Here is a 13,724-nt window from a genome sequence, read left to right as displayed (position 1 = left end):
TGAGAGGATTATGTGATTCTCGTCTTTCATTCCACTAATGTGATGTGTATCACATTTATTGATTTGCTTATGTTGAACCATCCTTGCATCCCAGGGATAAATTCCACTTGATCATGGTTTGTGATCCTTTAAGTTTCCTGTTCAATTCAGTTTGCTAGTTTTTTCCACAATACTTTTTGCATCTTGTGTTCATTGGGGATATTGTCCTGTAGTTTTCTTGCACTGTCCTTTCTGGCTTTGGTATCATAGTAATTCTAGCTTCATAAGATAAGTTTTAGAAGTATTCCCTCTTCTTTGATTTTTTTGGTAAGAACTTAAAAAGAATTGATGTTAATTCTTCTTTAAATATGTGGTAGAATTCACCAGAAAAACCACCTGGTTCTGTGTCTTTTGGGGGTATATTTAGATTACTGATTCAGTCTCCTTACTTGTTATTGGTCTATTTATATTTTCTAATTCTTCATGATTCAGTCTTGGTAGGTCATATGTTTCTAGGAATTTATCCAGTTATCTAGGTTATCCATTGTGTTGACTTTCTGTTATCCAGTTTGTGGTTGTCTCTGATGAACCTTTGTATCTCTGTGATATCAGTTGTAATGTCTGTCTTCTCTTTTGTTTCTCATTTATTTTCTTAGTCCAGCTAAAGTTTTCTCTATTTTGTTTATCATTTTTAAAAAGTTTATTTTCATTGGTCTTTTTTTTTTTTTCATGGTCTCTATTTCATTTATTTCTGCTTCAATCTTTGTTACTTTATAACTTCCTTCTACTAATTTTGGCCTTAGTTCTTTTTCTAGTTCCTTTAGGTATGAAGTTAGGTTGTTTATTTAAGGTCTTTCTTGTTTCTTAATGTAGGTATATATTCCTATAAAATTCCCTCTTAGAATTGCTTTTGGTGCATCCCATACATTTTAATATATTCTATTTCCATTTTCATTTGTCTCAAAATTTTTTTAATGTTCCCTTTTGCTTTCTTCTTTTGATACATTGGTTGTTTGGGAGTGTATTGTTTGATTTTACATGTTTGTTCATTTTCCAGTTTTTTTCCTGTTACTGATTTCTGTTTTCATGCCATTGTGGTTGGGAAAGATACTTGGTGTGATTTTGGTCTTCTTAAATTAGCTAAGACTTGTTTTGTGACCTATCACAATATATCTGGAGAAATGTTCTGTGTCATTTGAGAAGAGTATGATTTTTCTGCTGTTGGATGAAATGTTCTGTATATGTCTATTGGGCCCATTGGTCTAAAGTATAGTTCAAGCCTGGGATTTCCTTATTGATTTTCTGTCTGGTCAGTTTATCCATTGTTGAAAGTGAGGTATTGACATCTCCTACTATTGTATCATCTATTTGTCCCTTGAGGTCTGTTAGTATTTGCTTAATGTATTTAGGTGCCCCAATGTTCACTGCATACATATTTACAATTGTTATTACCTCATAATGAATTGACCCCTTTATCATTGAATAATGACATTCTTTGTTGTTACAGCTGTTGAAAGTCTATTTTGTCTGATACAAATACAGCTACCCCTGCTTTTTTTTTTTTTCTACTTGCACAGAATATCATTTTCCATCCCTTCCCTTTGGACCTGTGTGTGTCCTTAAAGTGGAAATGCATCTCTTATAGGCAGCACATAGTTGGGTCTTGTTTTTTTTCCTTTAAATTTTTATTGTGCTATTACAGTTGTCCCATCCCCCCCCCTTTTGCCCTCCTCCTCCTCCCAGCCCACTTGCCACTCCCACAGTCAGTACCCACACCTCATCCATGTCCATGGGTCATTTATACATGTTCTTTAACTAGTCTCTTCCCCTTCTTTTCACCATTATCCCCCCCCCCCCCCCGGTTGCGGTCACTGTTTCATGGTCCCATGCATCTGGTTCTGGTTCATTAGATTCCTCTTACAGATGGTATCATATGGTATTTGTCTTTCATGGACTGACTTATTTCACTTAGCATAATGCTCTCCAGTTCCATCCATGCTGTAAAAAGGGTAGGAGCTCCTTCTTTCTCTCTGCTGCATAGTATTCCATTGTTTAAAATGTACCTCAGTTTTTTTTGCTCCACACATTTACTGATGGGCACTTAGGCAGTTTCCAGCATTTGGCTATTGTAAATTATGTTGCTGTGAACATTGGGGTGCATAAGTTCTTTTGAATTGGTGATACAGGATTTTTAGGATAGATTCCCAGCAGTGGAATCTCTGGGTCAGAAGGCAGTTTCATTTTTCATTTTTTGAGGAAATTACATACTATTTTCCACAGTGGCTTCACAAGTCTGCATTTCTACGAACAGTGCACTAGGGTTCCCTTTTTTCCACAGCCTCACCAGCACTTGTCATTTATTGATTTGTTAATGATGGCCATTCTGACTTGTGTGAAGTGGTATCTCATTGTGGTTTTTATTTGCATCTCTCTGGTGGCTAGTGATGTTGAGCATCTTTTCATATGTCCATGGGCCATCTGTATGTACTCCTTGGAGAAACAAAAGAAAAAATAAACAAATGAAACTACGTCAAATTTAAAAGCTTCTGTACAGCCAAAGAAACCATCACCAAAATGAAATGGGAAGTGACCATATGGGAAAACATATTTGCCAATGATACATTGGGGTTTTTCTCATTTTAATTTATTTTTCTTCACCCAAGGACATGTTCACTGATTTGAGAGAGAGAGAGAGAGAGAGAGAGAGAGAGAGAGAGAATGTGTGTGTGTGTGTGTGTGTGTGAGAGAGAGAGAAACATTGATCAGTTGCATTTTGTATATGCCCAGACCAGGGACCAAACCCACAACCTAGGCATTTTCCTTGATCTAGAATCAAAAGCACAACCTTCATTTTCAGGACAATGATCCAACCAAGTGAGCCACTCTGTGCCTTTTGATTGGGAAAATCAGCTCATCTATCAATAAATTTAAAGTAATTATTGGTAGTCGCGGACTTAGTAATGTCAGTTTATTAATAGTTTTGTGACTGTTTTATATTTCCTTTCTGCCTTCCTTTATGAATTCATGGTTTCCCATAGCAATATGCTTTGATTTCCTTCCCCATATTTTTTGTGTACCCAATCTAGATTTTTGCTTTGTGTTTTCCATGAGCCTTATGTAAAACATCTTATAATAGTTCATTTTAAGCTGATAACAACTTAACTTTGATAACATACACAATGTTCCTCTTTCTACACTTCCCCTCCATTTTATGTTTTTGGTGTCACAATTTACTTCTTATTACGTTGTGAATTCATTAACATTATTTTAGCCCTTAGTGTTTTTTTTATTTTTTTATTTTTAGAGAGAAGGGAAGGGAGGGAGAAAGGGAGAGAAACATGAGTGTGTGGTTGCCTCTCATGTGTCCCCCTGGGGACTTGGCCTGCAACCCAGGCATGTGCCCTGACTGGGAATCAAACCAGTGACCCTTTGCTTCACAAGCTTGTGCTCAATCCACTGAGCTACACCAGCCAGGACAACCCTTAGTATTTCTTTAAAGATTTTATTTATTTATTTTTAGAGGGAGGGGAAGGGAAGGAGAAAAAAAGGGAGAGAAACATCAGTGTGTGGTTGCCTCTCACATGCCCCCCACTGGGGATGTCGCCCACAACCCAGGTGCATGCCCTAACTGGGAATTGAACCTTCAACCCTTTGGGTCACAGGCCGGCACTCAATCCACGCCAGCTGGTGCTAGCCCTTAGTATTTTTCATACTTTTGTCCTTTTACTTGTATTACCCGTGGGTGATTATTTAAGACAGGGTTCTCCTGAGGCTCTCAAACAGCTGCCTAGAGTGGCTATGGCAAGTTTACAGGCCACTGCAGGGTTCACAGCTGGGACCAAAGTCTGTATATGCTTATCACACTGAATCTTTTGGCATATGGGATTGGATTCTACAGCTTACACAAATGCATTTTTGTCTGGATGGATGCCAAATTGTTATGGTAGGGGCTGGGAGCAAGAGACATCTTAATATTGCCTATGTCACTCCTCATGTGCTCTAATTTATTTTTTTACTATTATAATTTTGGTCACTCTGGAAATTAGATTCTCACCCCTTTCCAGGGTTTGTTGTTTGTTTAGAATTTTCTGAACTGATCTCATGATTCATTGTTTTGTGTCATCATTGATGTCTATTCTATTAGCTTAGTGCCTTCCCTAGTGATTTGCCTTAAATTCCTAGAACAAAAACAAAACAAAACAGTCTTTGCAGGTGAGTTCTGTGTGTATTTTGGTGTCTTAAATTTCAATACTCAACTAAAAGTTTACAACTCTGCCTTAATCTTCACTTACAACTTGTGCAAAGCCTGATGGGCAGCTAGAAATGTGTGAACTTGGACCTTCTTAGATCTTTTCTGAGAATGTGCCTAGCCTTGGCCTTCTGGATTCCCAGGAATAAAAAAAGCCCCTATTCTCCGTAGCATTTCACTCTCTAGCTTTTCTTCCCAAGCTTTAGTTGGTTTATATCCCAATGGTATGTCTTGTTCCAGAAAGCAGGGACTAATACATTTATTCTTGCATGTTTTCAACTGATGTTCAATTAACCCTTGGAAGAGTTACAAATTAGGCAAGAAAATTATTGTCAGCTCAAATGCTATTAAAAATGCAGGCTAGTTATTAAGAAAGATTATGGCTGGAGTTTGAGATTGATCTTTGAAGCCAAAGATAGAGTACATGTGAGCCATTCTCTCCCATTACCTTATGGACTAGTACTTTTTAATGAGTTTTTTTGACTTTGTGGTGGCAGAAGTGGTGAGTAATGCAGAATCTTCTGCTTTGCAACTTGCCTCTTGTAAAAGATTAAGGAACTGAAGAGCATGTTATTCCACCCTAGTGCGGGAAATGAACAGGCTGAGTACAGTACTAAAGTCCTGATGGGCCTTTAAAGGCTGACAAGATTCACCTGTCAGCAAGCACGACAGCAGGTGTATAGAATGAAATTGCTTGCAGTAGCCACTTATGTTCTCCCAGTAACATCTTCACGGAATGGTGAAATTGATCTCATGAAAGAAATTACTTTTAGGCAGACCATCTTTGCTTGAGTCTTAAGTCTTTGCTTTCTTATGCTTCCTCTTTTTATTTGACTTTCACATTATATGTCTTCTCAACACCGTGTTCCAGGCAGCCACATACTCTTAAATGTTTTAAACACAAGGTCTTAAGCACTGTTTAAACACTGTCTTTCTTTATTTTCTAAGAGCTGGGGTGGAAAGGAGAATGGCTTTGGACTTGCAGAATGTTGCAGAGACTTGCATATGATGGTAAGTCACCCTTTGGGATGTGGGTGTCTTTGGCATAACTGTGTATGCTCTCTTTTTAAGCCTTACTTTACACTGACCATATGTTATATAAAGCTGCCACCTCACATTAGCAACCTAAGAGCACTTGTGATATAGTAAGCCTTGTCTAGAAATGCTTGGACCCTCAATGTGCTGGCAGCAGACGAAGAATCTGAAGCATAGTATCTGTTCACACCCAGCTCTTTTGTAGAAAACTACATTGGGTAAATCAGTTTGCAAGTGATGAAAAATCCCTGAAAGTGCATTTACTTGCATTCTCTCACTGGGGCTGTTGGAACCCTGGACAGTCTGGCATGATTTAAGAATGGCTATTTGAAAAAGTTCTACCATTAGGGTTAAGAACTTAACATGTTCCGTGTGCTTTCCATGTTTACCCCTCATGCCCTGTCCTGCTTCTTTTACCCATGCTTAGGTTATTATGAGCTTAGAGCATCTACCCTCTGCTTTGATATGTTACTGTGGAACCACAAAGCACAGCTGGATTTGTTATAAAAATTCTGTGCCTAGAAGCAACTATATTTTCCAACAGAAGTACTTCTTTTGTCAGTTTGTTGTGTATAGGACACATGGCTGTGATGAAATTTAGTGAATTTTAGCAAGCCTTTTCCCCTTGGAGAATGGCTTTTTTGGTCACAGAAAATGACAAATTAGAACAAATTACTTTGCCATCTTGGCTGGTATATTTCATGTAATATACATTAATTAATGAATATTGGATAATATGGGAGGTGAGTGTTGTCTGTTTAATAATCAAAGCTACATAAATCTTACAGTGTATTTAGTTTGAAGTTCTAATTTTCATCTTAGTTGGTTAATTCTGAGCCTCCTTGTGCATAAGAGTCTCATTCTTTGCATGTCGTCAAAACAGTAAAATACATCCTGCTGAGATTGCAGGATTACACATTTTGGTCCCTGCCTATGTTAAAAAATAACACACCTTTTTATTTATTGGTATTTAGCATGATATGAGACTTTGAAAAATATGTGTACTTTGAAAGGAAGTAATACATAAACATGTTTTTAAAATTCTAAGTATAAAGGTGTATACAATAATTCTCCATCCCAAGAGGCAACCACTGCTACTGGTTTCTTTCTTTGTTTAAAAAAAAAAGTTTTATTTATTGATTTTAAATAAGAGAGAGGAAGGGGGAGACAGAAACACCGATTTGTTGTTCCACTTATTAATGCATTCATTAGTTGATTCTCGTATGTGCCCTGGCTGGGGGATTGAACCCACAACCTTGGCATAGTGGGATGTTGCTCTAACCAACTGAGCTACCTGGCCAAGGCCTGGTTTTTATCAAGGATGCATTTTAATGGGCATGCTCTTGTGATCTTATTTTGTTTTTCATGTTGCTTTTCTAGAGTTAAAGAAGATGTGTTGTCAGGGTCTGAATTATATTCATTTGATATCTGCCTATACAGAAAAGCAGGTGGATATTATGAGAAGTGTTATAGAAAGGTATGAAAAGGAGTATATGAAGAATTATGAAGGTATACACATGAGGCATAGTTTGGATAAAATATTTCAAAAGGCAGCAATACACACTAAGGTTTCCATAATAATGTTTATACCTATGAGGCATAGTTTGAATAAAATATTTCAAAAGACAGCAATACACACTAAGGTTTCCATAAGAATGTTTATTTTTCATTGTCGAGCTGGTGCCTAGACCCTTGTATTTGTCTTCAATTCTTTCTTGGATTCCCATTCATTACTGCTTAGCAGACTTGCCCCTCTTCTCCCTCTTGAGAATAGCTACAGTCCAAATTGATTCCTTGAAAGAAAGGGCAATTTGGTAACTTATAAGTGAGAAATATGAAAGCTTTTGGAGCTCTGGGCTCCGTTATCCTAATTCTGTATTGTTTTAAGACATCTGAGCTCTACTAAGATAAGGAATGAAGGCACTGTAGCTGCTGACTACATTGTTCATTCTGCTGCCACAATAAGTTGCACAAGTGGCTAGGACTTTGAGGGAAGACTTGGGAGAAGATGGTATCTGATTCTTTCATGTGCTTTATACACAGAAATACCCACCCAGTGCAACTACACTACACTTTGAATTCTATGCAGACCCTGGGGCCGAGGTCAAAATCGAGAAAAGGGTGAGTCTCAATCAGACTTGTTCTGATAGAGTCTGTGATCTATTGTAACTGGGGTTAACTTTTCTAGAACTCCTCAGTTAAATGAGGGAATGGTTTTGAGCTACATTGCTGCCTTCCCAAGCTAAAAATACCTAATAGCTTCTCAAGAACAAGTATTCATTGTATGCCCACCCAGCTCTGATGTTTGGATCTTACATTGGAGCTACCTACCAAAAGCAGGACTCTTTATATGGGACACCTGCTGTAACTTGTATATTTTTCTCAGTCTCAGTTCCAACATGCAGTATAATAGTCTGGATAGTGATGGCTCGACTTTCTCTACTTAATCTAGCCTACAAGAAGTCTATTTCTTCCAGGGTCTTGCTTCAATTATCTGGTCATTCCATATTCTTTGAGGAGATACTAAAATTCAGTTTGGTTTAGAAGTGGTCTAGTGAGTAAGATTTTTTTCTTTGCCTGCAGTATATAATAACAAAATAAATAAACTTTCTACATTAATGGAAACAGCACCTTGAAAACAGCATGGATTCAGTCTTTGCTATGAATACAGAGACTGTGGGGATTAAGTCAATGAAGATTAAAAGGGGACAATGAAGAACATGAAATGTGTCTTGTTATGTGCATTATATTTTCATGCTACTGGTTTCAAAGAAGCTTTCCTGAGAATAGTCGGTATATAAAATGGGTATTTTGGGAGGCTCTAAAATTTGCTTGATTTTAAGAGCACTCGGTCAGGCTTCAACTTAGGGTGACATCTTGGTTTTCAGACAGCTCTTGCAGTCTTAGGGGAAGCTAAAGTATGTAATGACTCCTAACGACTCTCCTATCTTTTTAATTTCAGACAACTAGTAACACACTACATTATATTCACATAGAACAACTTGACAAGGTAAGAGGAATCTTTGACTATTGACTATTTCTTAACATTGGGTTTACTTTTTGTTCCTAACTGTTTTTTTTTTCTAATGTAGATTTCAGAAAGCCCTTCTGAAATCATGGAATCTCTTACCAAAATGTACAGCATTCCTAAGGATAAGCAGGTATGATATATCCTAAAAATATCTAAAGAGGGTGGATGATATTCATATAGATTAATGATGTATGTTGGATTGGGAGAGACCATAGCAGAAAAAAAAACTGTAATCAGACCATGGGCAAATCAGAGACTCTGAGCCTTTGTTTCTTCATTTTTTATGAGGCCAGCACTTCCAAGAGTTTATATGAGAGTTAAGTGGTGGTAGCACAACACTTTGGATACCAAAGGAGAAAAGATTCAAGTTGTGCGCTTTTTTCTGCTCGTTGTCATGGTGATGAAGTACTTAATTTGATTAATAACAGTCAGAATCCTTGCCAAATGTCTCCAGTTTGTTGCCTAACAGTTGGCTTATACTGGGATAATAGAAATCTGTGTGCCTCTGTTTTCTCACTCCCATTTTGTCAGCTAACCTCAGAGTGGAAGTGTTCTGTTTGGTGCCTTAACAAATAGCAACAGTAAACCATTTTACAAATAGCTTAGTAGTTATTATTTAGCCATCAGAAAGTATAGTCACCTTTTCTATTGATTTCCTAATTTAGGTCTTATATCTCTACAGATGCTGTTATTTACACACATACGGCTGGCCCATGGCTTTTCTAATCACAGGAAGCGATTACAAGCTGTTCAGGCTAGGCTGCATGCAATATCTATATTAGGTAAGAAAACAATGCTCTATAATTAACAGGCCCCAATTAGGCAATTTAGACTTGATTTTCTTGGAACTTGATCTGTCTTTGTTGCTGTGAGGCCTTTTGTAGTTACCTAAGTGGCAAATTAAATTGTAAAATTGCTAGCATTCCTAATGTTCACTGTGTTTACCATTCTTAAGCTCCTTAATGTTGGATCAGATGGTTATCAATACACTACATGGGTTCAGTTTTGATTTTGATCTTTTTTCTGTTTTCAGGTAGTCATCTCCCCTGGCTTTCCTGTTGCCATTTTATCTTCCTCTTCTGTGCCCTTCAGGAGTATAATTTTTAAATAAGTCAGAAACTATTTGTTAGGTAGTCAGTACTGTACTTCTACTGTAGGAGGGTAGAGTAGAAATAAACTTCTACTGATTGGTTTTGGAGTCAGTCCTGGGCTGTCATCCTGACTGCAAATTATTAGCCACGTGTTTATCTTTTTGGCTTCGGTTTCCTCATTTAATATTGGGCCAGTATTTATAAGGTCTATCCAGAAGGTATCCAGCCATGTAATATGAAAAATAGAGACATTTATTGAAGAAGATACAAGAAACATTGTTCATAGGACAATGACACTGCAGTCTCCTTCAAACTAGGCACCTTGGGACTTCACACACTTCTCCCATTTGCCATCAGCTGCCCTGTCATATTTTCCTGAATCTCATCAATGGTCTGAAATCTCCTCCCTGTCAAAGGTCATTTTAGTTTTGGAAAAAAACAGAAGTCTCAGGGCACCAAATCTGGGCTGTAGGGAGGCTGAGTCACCTGGGTGATTTGATGTATCACCAAAAAATTCTGCATAAGACATAATGCATGAGCAGGCACACTGTCATGAAGAAGCTACCAATCACCAGGTACCCATAGCTGCAGCCTTCTGAAATATCCGAATAGTTTCCATGGAGGAATGTTCACAAAATTTGATGCAGATTCAGTCATTTTGAATGTGACAGCCATGTAGTACACATGCTCACTCAAAGTCTTTACTGTTCATGTATGTGCATTCCAGTCTACTCTCCTTGGCTACCAGGTTACATCGATATCACACAAGCCATTCTCATATTAACAATGGCTGAACTTTTTCTAGACAGGCCATGTATTTTATAGGCTGATTGGAGAGTTAAACAAAAGTCTGTAAAGCCACTAGCACAGGCTAGGCACTTGGAAGGTATGAAATGGTATCACCTATTGACATTGCCACTTTTATTGTATTACTCATCTGCTCTTTTAAAATATGGGTTCTTTGAAGTGAAATTCCTACTCTTCTCATTATATTCATACTTAGCATAACTTTTGATATGTTAAGTGCTCAGGAAACGTTTGTTGAAAACTGAAAGTGCTTAATCCCACTAGTTTGCAGGAGACTGGCCCAGTATTATCTCTGTGTGGGGATTCATTGAAAGTGCATTACATGCATTCTCAGGTTTTACTCCATTGTCATACAAGATTCTGGCTTTGTCTACAGTAGTCCATAAATGCTGTTCTTTACAGCTTGTGTTTCCAGCGAAAGCAAGTATATGAAGAGACTAACGTGGAAGTCTGTGTTCAAGGCATCATTGATTTATCATGTCAAGTAGTAATGTTATAAAAAATTCACTCATTTTCTTTTCATGCTTCCATTCCCAAAATCCTTGGTCAAGAATACCAATACCATTAATAGGAATATCTGTTATTTGGGTGGGTATTCAGAGCTTATCATCATATTTGATTCAGTCCTCTAGAATTCAAAGATGTTGTCATTTCTCCTTTCGCAGTGTATTCCAATGCCTTGCAGGAGTCAGCAAACAGTATCTTGTATAACGGGTTGATAGAGGAGTTGGTAGATGTCCTTCAGATAACAGATAAGCAGCTTATGGTAAGTATTTATTAGTATTCTCCTGTGTATATTAGGCTTATGTGTATGTATTTGCCTTTTGATATTTCCCAGGGGTTTAAAATGAACCCCTAGAGGGAATCTTGGCCCTTTTACTTCTTCCTCTGGGTGTTTAGCTGCAAAGTTAACATTTCAACAGAGTTCCATCTTCCACAAGCAATTACTAGTAGGGTGACCTAAATTTTACAGTTTGGGGTGTTACAATTTGTTTTAGTCATCTACTTATTTAAAACACAAACCATGTTTACCTTCTGTTTTCATAGGAGATTAAAGCTGCTTCTTTACGAACATTAACATCAATTGTCCACTTGGAGAGAACTCCCAAACTCAGCAGTATTATTGACTGTACTGGAACTGCATCTTATCATGGATTTCTGCCTGTACTTGTACGGAACTGTATCCAGGCCATGATTGGTAAATTTTTATGGTTGTTATCTCAGGCAACAAGAGGAATCCTACCCTTTGCTTGTCTGCCTTTGTTTAATATCCTGTCAGCTTAACACCAATCTGAGCTTATTCTTTCTCTCCCTCTTCCAACCCCCCTTGTAGATCCCTCCATGGATCCATACCCTCACCAGTTTGCCACTGCTCTCTTCTCTTTTTTATACCATCTGGCCAGCTATGACGCTGGTGGTGAAGCCTTGGTCTCCTGTGGAATGATGGAAGCCTTATTGAAGGTGCTGTAGGTTTTTTTTTTTTAAATATGTGGTGGGGAGATAAGCTAAAAGAAGGTGTAGGGTTGCATGTTTAAAATGGTTCACAGGGAGAGCAGATAGTATAAGAAAGCTTAACTAGAAAATGTTATGCTTAATTTTTATAGTTCAGCCTTCTAGTTATCTCATTAACAACTTGTAAGAGCAACTCTCTCTGTAATTACAAATTAATCCTAGTCCAGATGGTGTGATAGTAGGCCCCAGGACTAGTCAAGGCATTGCCACATATTATGACCTTAGGTGTGACACTTAAGAAAATATATATAGAGATACGTTGTAAGTTGTTCTGTTAATAAGCTTTACTAGGTATTGGGCACTAGGCATCAGCTTTTTTCTCTCGAATATTTCATTTAATTCTAAAAAGTAATCCATGTCCCCATTACCTCAGGGGTTTGAATCCCAGAAGTGATAGAGCTATCATTTGGCAAGCATCAAAATTCAAACATATGTTTTTTTCCCTCCTGTACTTGGTGCCTCCCTGAGACCCTATAATGCATGTTTCCAAAAGATTACATTATTTACAGCTTTGTTTCTTTTTGTTTGGTTTTGCCTCTTTTTCTCCTCCTTAAAGGTCATAAAGTTTCTTGGCGATGAACAGGACCAGATAACATTTGTTACCAGAGCTGTCAGAGTGGTTGACCTCATCACCAACCTAGATATGGCAGCATTTCAATCCCATAGTGGACTTTCTATCTTCATTTATAGACTTGAGGTATTATTATACAAGGAGCACTTTGCATAGACTTATACTCAGTGAGACCTGAGCCTAGGAACTACCCTTATAACCTTAAAGAGCCATCTTATACCTTTTCTGTTTTTAGAAACCAGTTTTTTTTTATCTGCATGTGACATTATAATTATTTTTAAATCCCTGGTGTATGTGTAGGATTTTCTTACTACTTTTCCCTTGATCGTAGCATGAAGTAGATTTGTGCCGAAAAGAATGTCCCTTTGTGATCAAGCCAAAGATCCAGAGACCTAGTACTACACAAGAAGGAGAAGAAATGGAAACTGATATGGATGGTAATTAATAGTTACTAAGTCAGTACTTTGGTGCTTGATATTTAGCTCTCATACAACCCCAATTTTTATTCTTCCTCATAAATTCTAAAGTGCACAACTGATTTGTATACATTTTCAAAACAAAACAATTTTTCTACATCTATGATTTACACATTTTCATGAGGATTATTAGAAAAGTGAGGCACAAGTTGTTGGGAACAGAGATGGAAGGTGAAGCAGATGGTAAGACTGCTATAAGTCTTCTGTTCACTCTAAAATGCTAAATCTGTTTTGATTTCAAGACTTAATAGTTGCTTTCTTAAGTATTTGTTCATTATCTTCTTGTTCCCACTAAAATGTAAGCTCTGCAAGATCGAGGTACTATTTTGTTCACTGCCATATATCTAGCAGTGCCTGGTAAAGTGTAGGTGTTTAAACTAAGTTTCAGAAAGATAAGGAAAGTATAGACTCTAAATCCAAAACTATATGGCTCTTTTGAGAAGGCAAAGGAGAGGTGATCTACAAGTTGTTGGATAGGGAACAACTTTTAAATCATTAAATGAGAGAACTAGAAGGCCAAAATTCTTTTTTTTTAATGTAATTTATTTATTTTTAGAGAGGGGGAGCAGAGGGAGAGAAATACCAGTGTGTGGTTGCTTCTTGTGCCTTACCCCTCACTGGGGTCCTGGCCTACAACCCAGGCATGTGCCCTGACTGGGAATTGAACTGGCAACCTTTTGGTTTGCAGGTTGACACTCCAGCCGGGGCAAGACCAAATATTCTTAATCTGCATCATTTGTATCTTTTTTATAAACTTCCCTGCACCCAATGCATAGTTCATAGTCATATTACCAAAGATAAAAACCATATCCAAAATAGCTTCCTCAGAATTTAAATTAATCTTAGCTTCATGAACCATGTTGTCATTACATGTATCTGTTATGCTTATAGTAAAGTTACTAGAATTTATGATGCTTTCATTCTTGACACTAAATATCCATAGGTCACCGTCCCTTTTTTTTCTGAATATAAT

The 13,724-nt window shown here is 37.5% G+C and overlaps 1 protein-coding gene across 16 annotated transcripts in view; it reads left to right on the top strand.

Moving 5' to 3' along the window:
* The window catches only part of HUWE1 (HECT, UBA and WWE domain containing E3 ubiquitin protein ligase 1), a 158,728-nt gene that overhangs the window by 56,691 nt on the left and 88,313 nt on the right, over positions 1-13,724 (top strand). For 15 of the 16 annotated variants that reach the window (XR_004901029.1, XM_036016756.1, XM_036016758.1 and 12 more), the window contains 10 exons: positions 5,177-5,239; positions 7,307-7,384; positions 8,226-8,273; positions 8,356-8,424; positions 8,977-9,076; positions 10,858-10,958; positions 11,240-11,390; positions 11,526-11,653; positions 12,261-12,401; positions 12,607-12,712. Coding sequence is in view for 15 of the 16 variants with exons in the window: in XM_036016756.1 (XP_035872649.1) it covers positions 5,177-5,239; positions 7,307-7,384; positions 8,226-8,273; positions 8,356-8,424; positions 8,977-9,076; positions 10,858-10,958; positions 11,240-11,390; positions 11,526-11,653; positions 12,261-12,401; positions 12,607-12,712 (985 nt within the window). In the remaining variant the exon portion in view is untranslated. The remainder of the gene's footprint in view (positions 1-5,176; positions 5,240-7,306; positions 7,385-8,225; positions 8,274-8,355; positions 8,425-8,976; positions 9,077-10,857; positions 10,959-11,239; positions 11,391-11,525; positions 11,654-12,260; positions 12,402-12,606; positions 12,713-13,724) is intronic. The other variant, XM_036016762.1, reaches the window with a different exon arrangement.

This window comes from Phyllostomus discolor, chromosome X (assembly GCF_004126475.2).
Source record: "Phyllostomus discolor isolate MPI-MPIP mPhyDis1 chromosome X, mPhyDis1.pri.v3, whole genome shotgun sequence".
In the NCBI taxonomy this organism is placed as follows: Eukaryota; Metazoa; Chordata; class Mammalia; order Chiroptera; family Phyllostomidae; genus Phyllostomus; species Phyllostomus discolor.
This window is presented reverse-complemented; position numbering and strand designations above follow the sequence as displayed.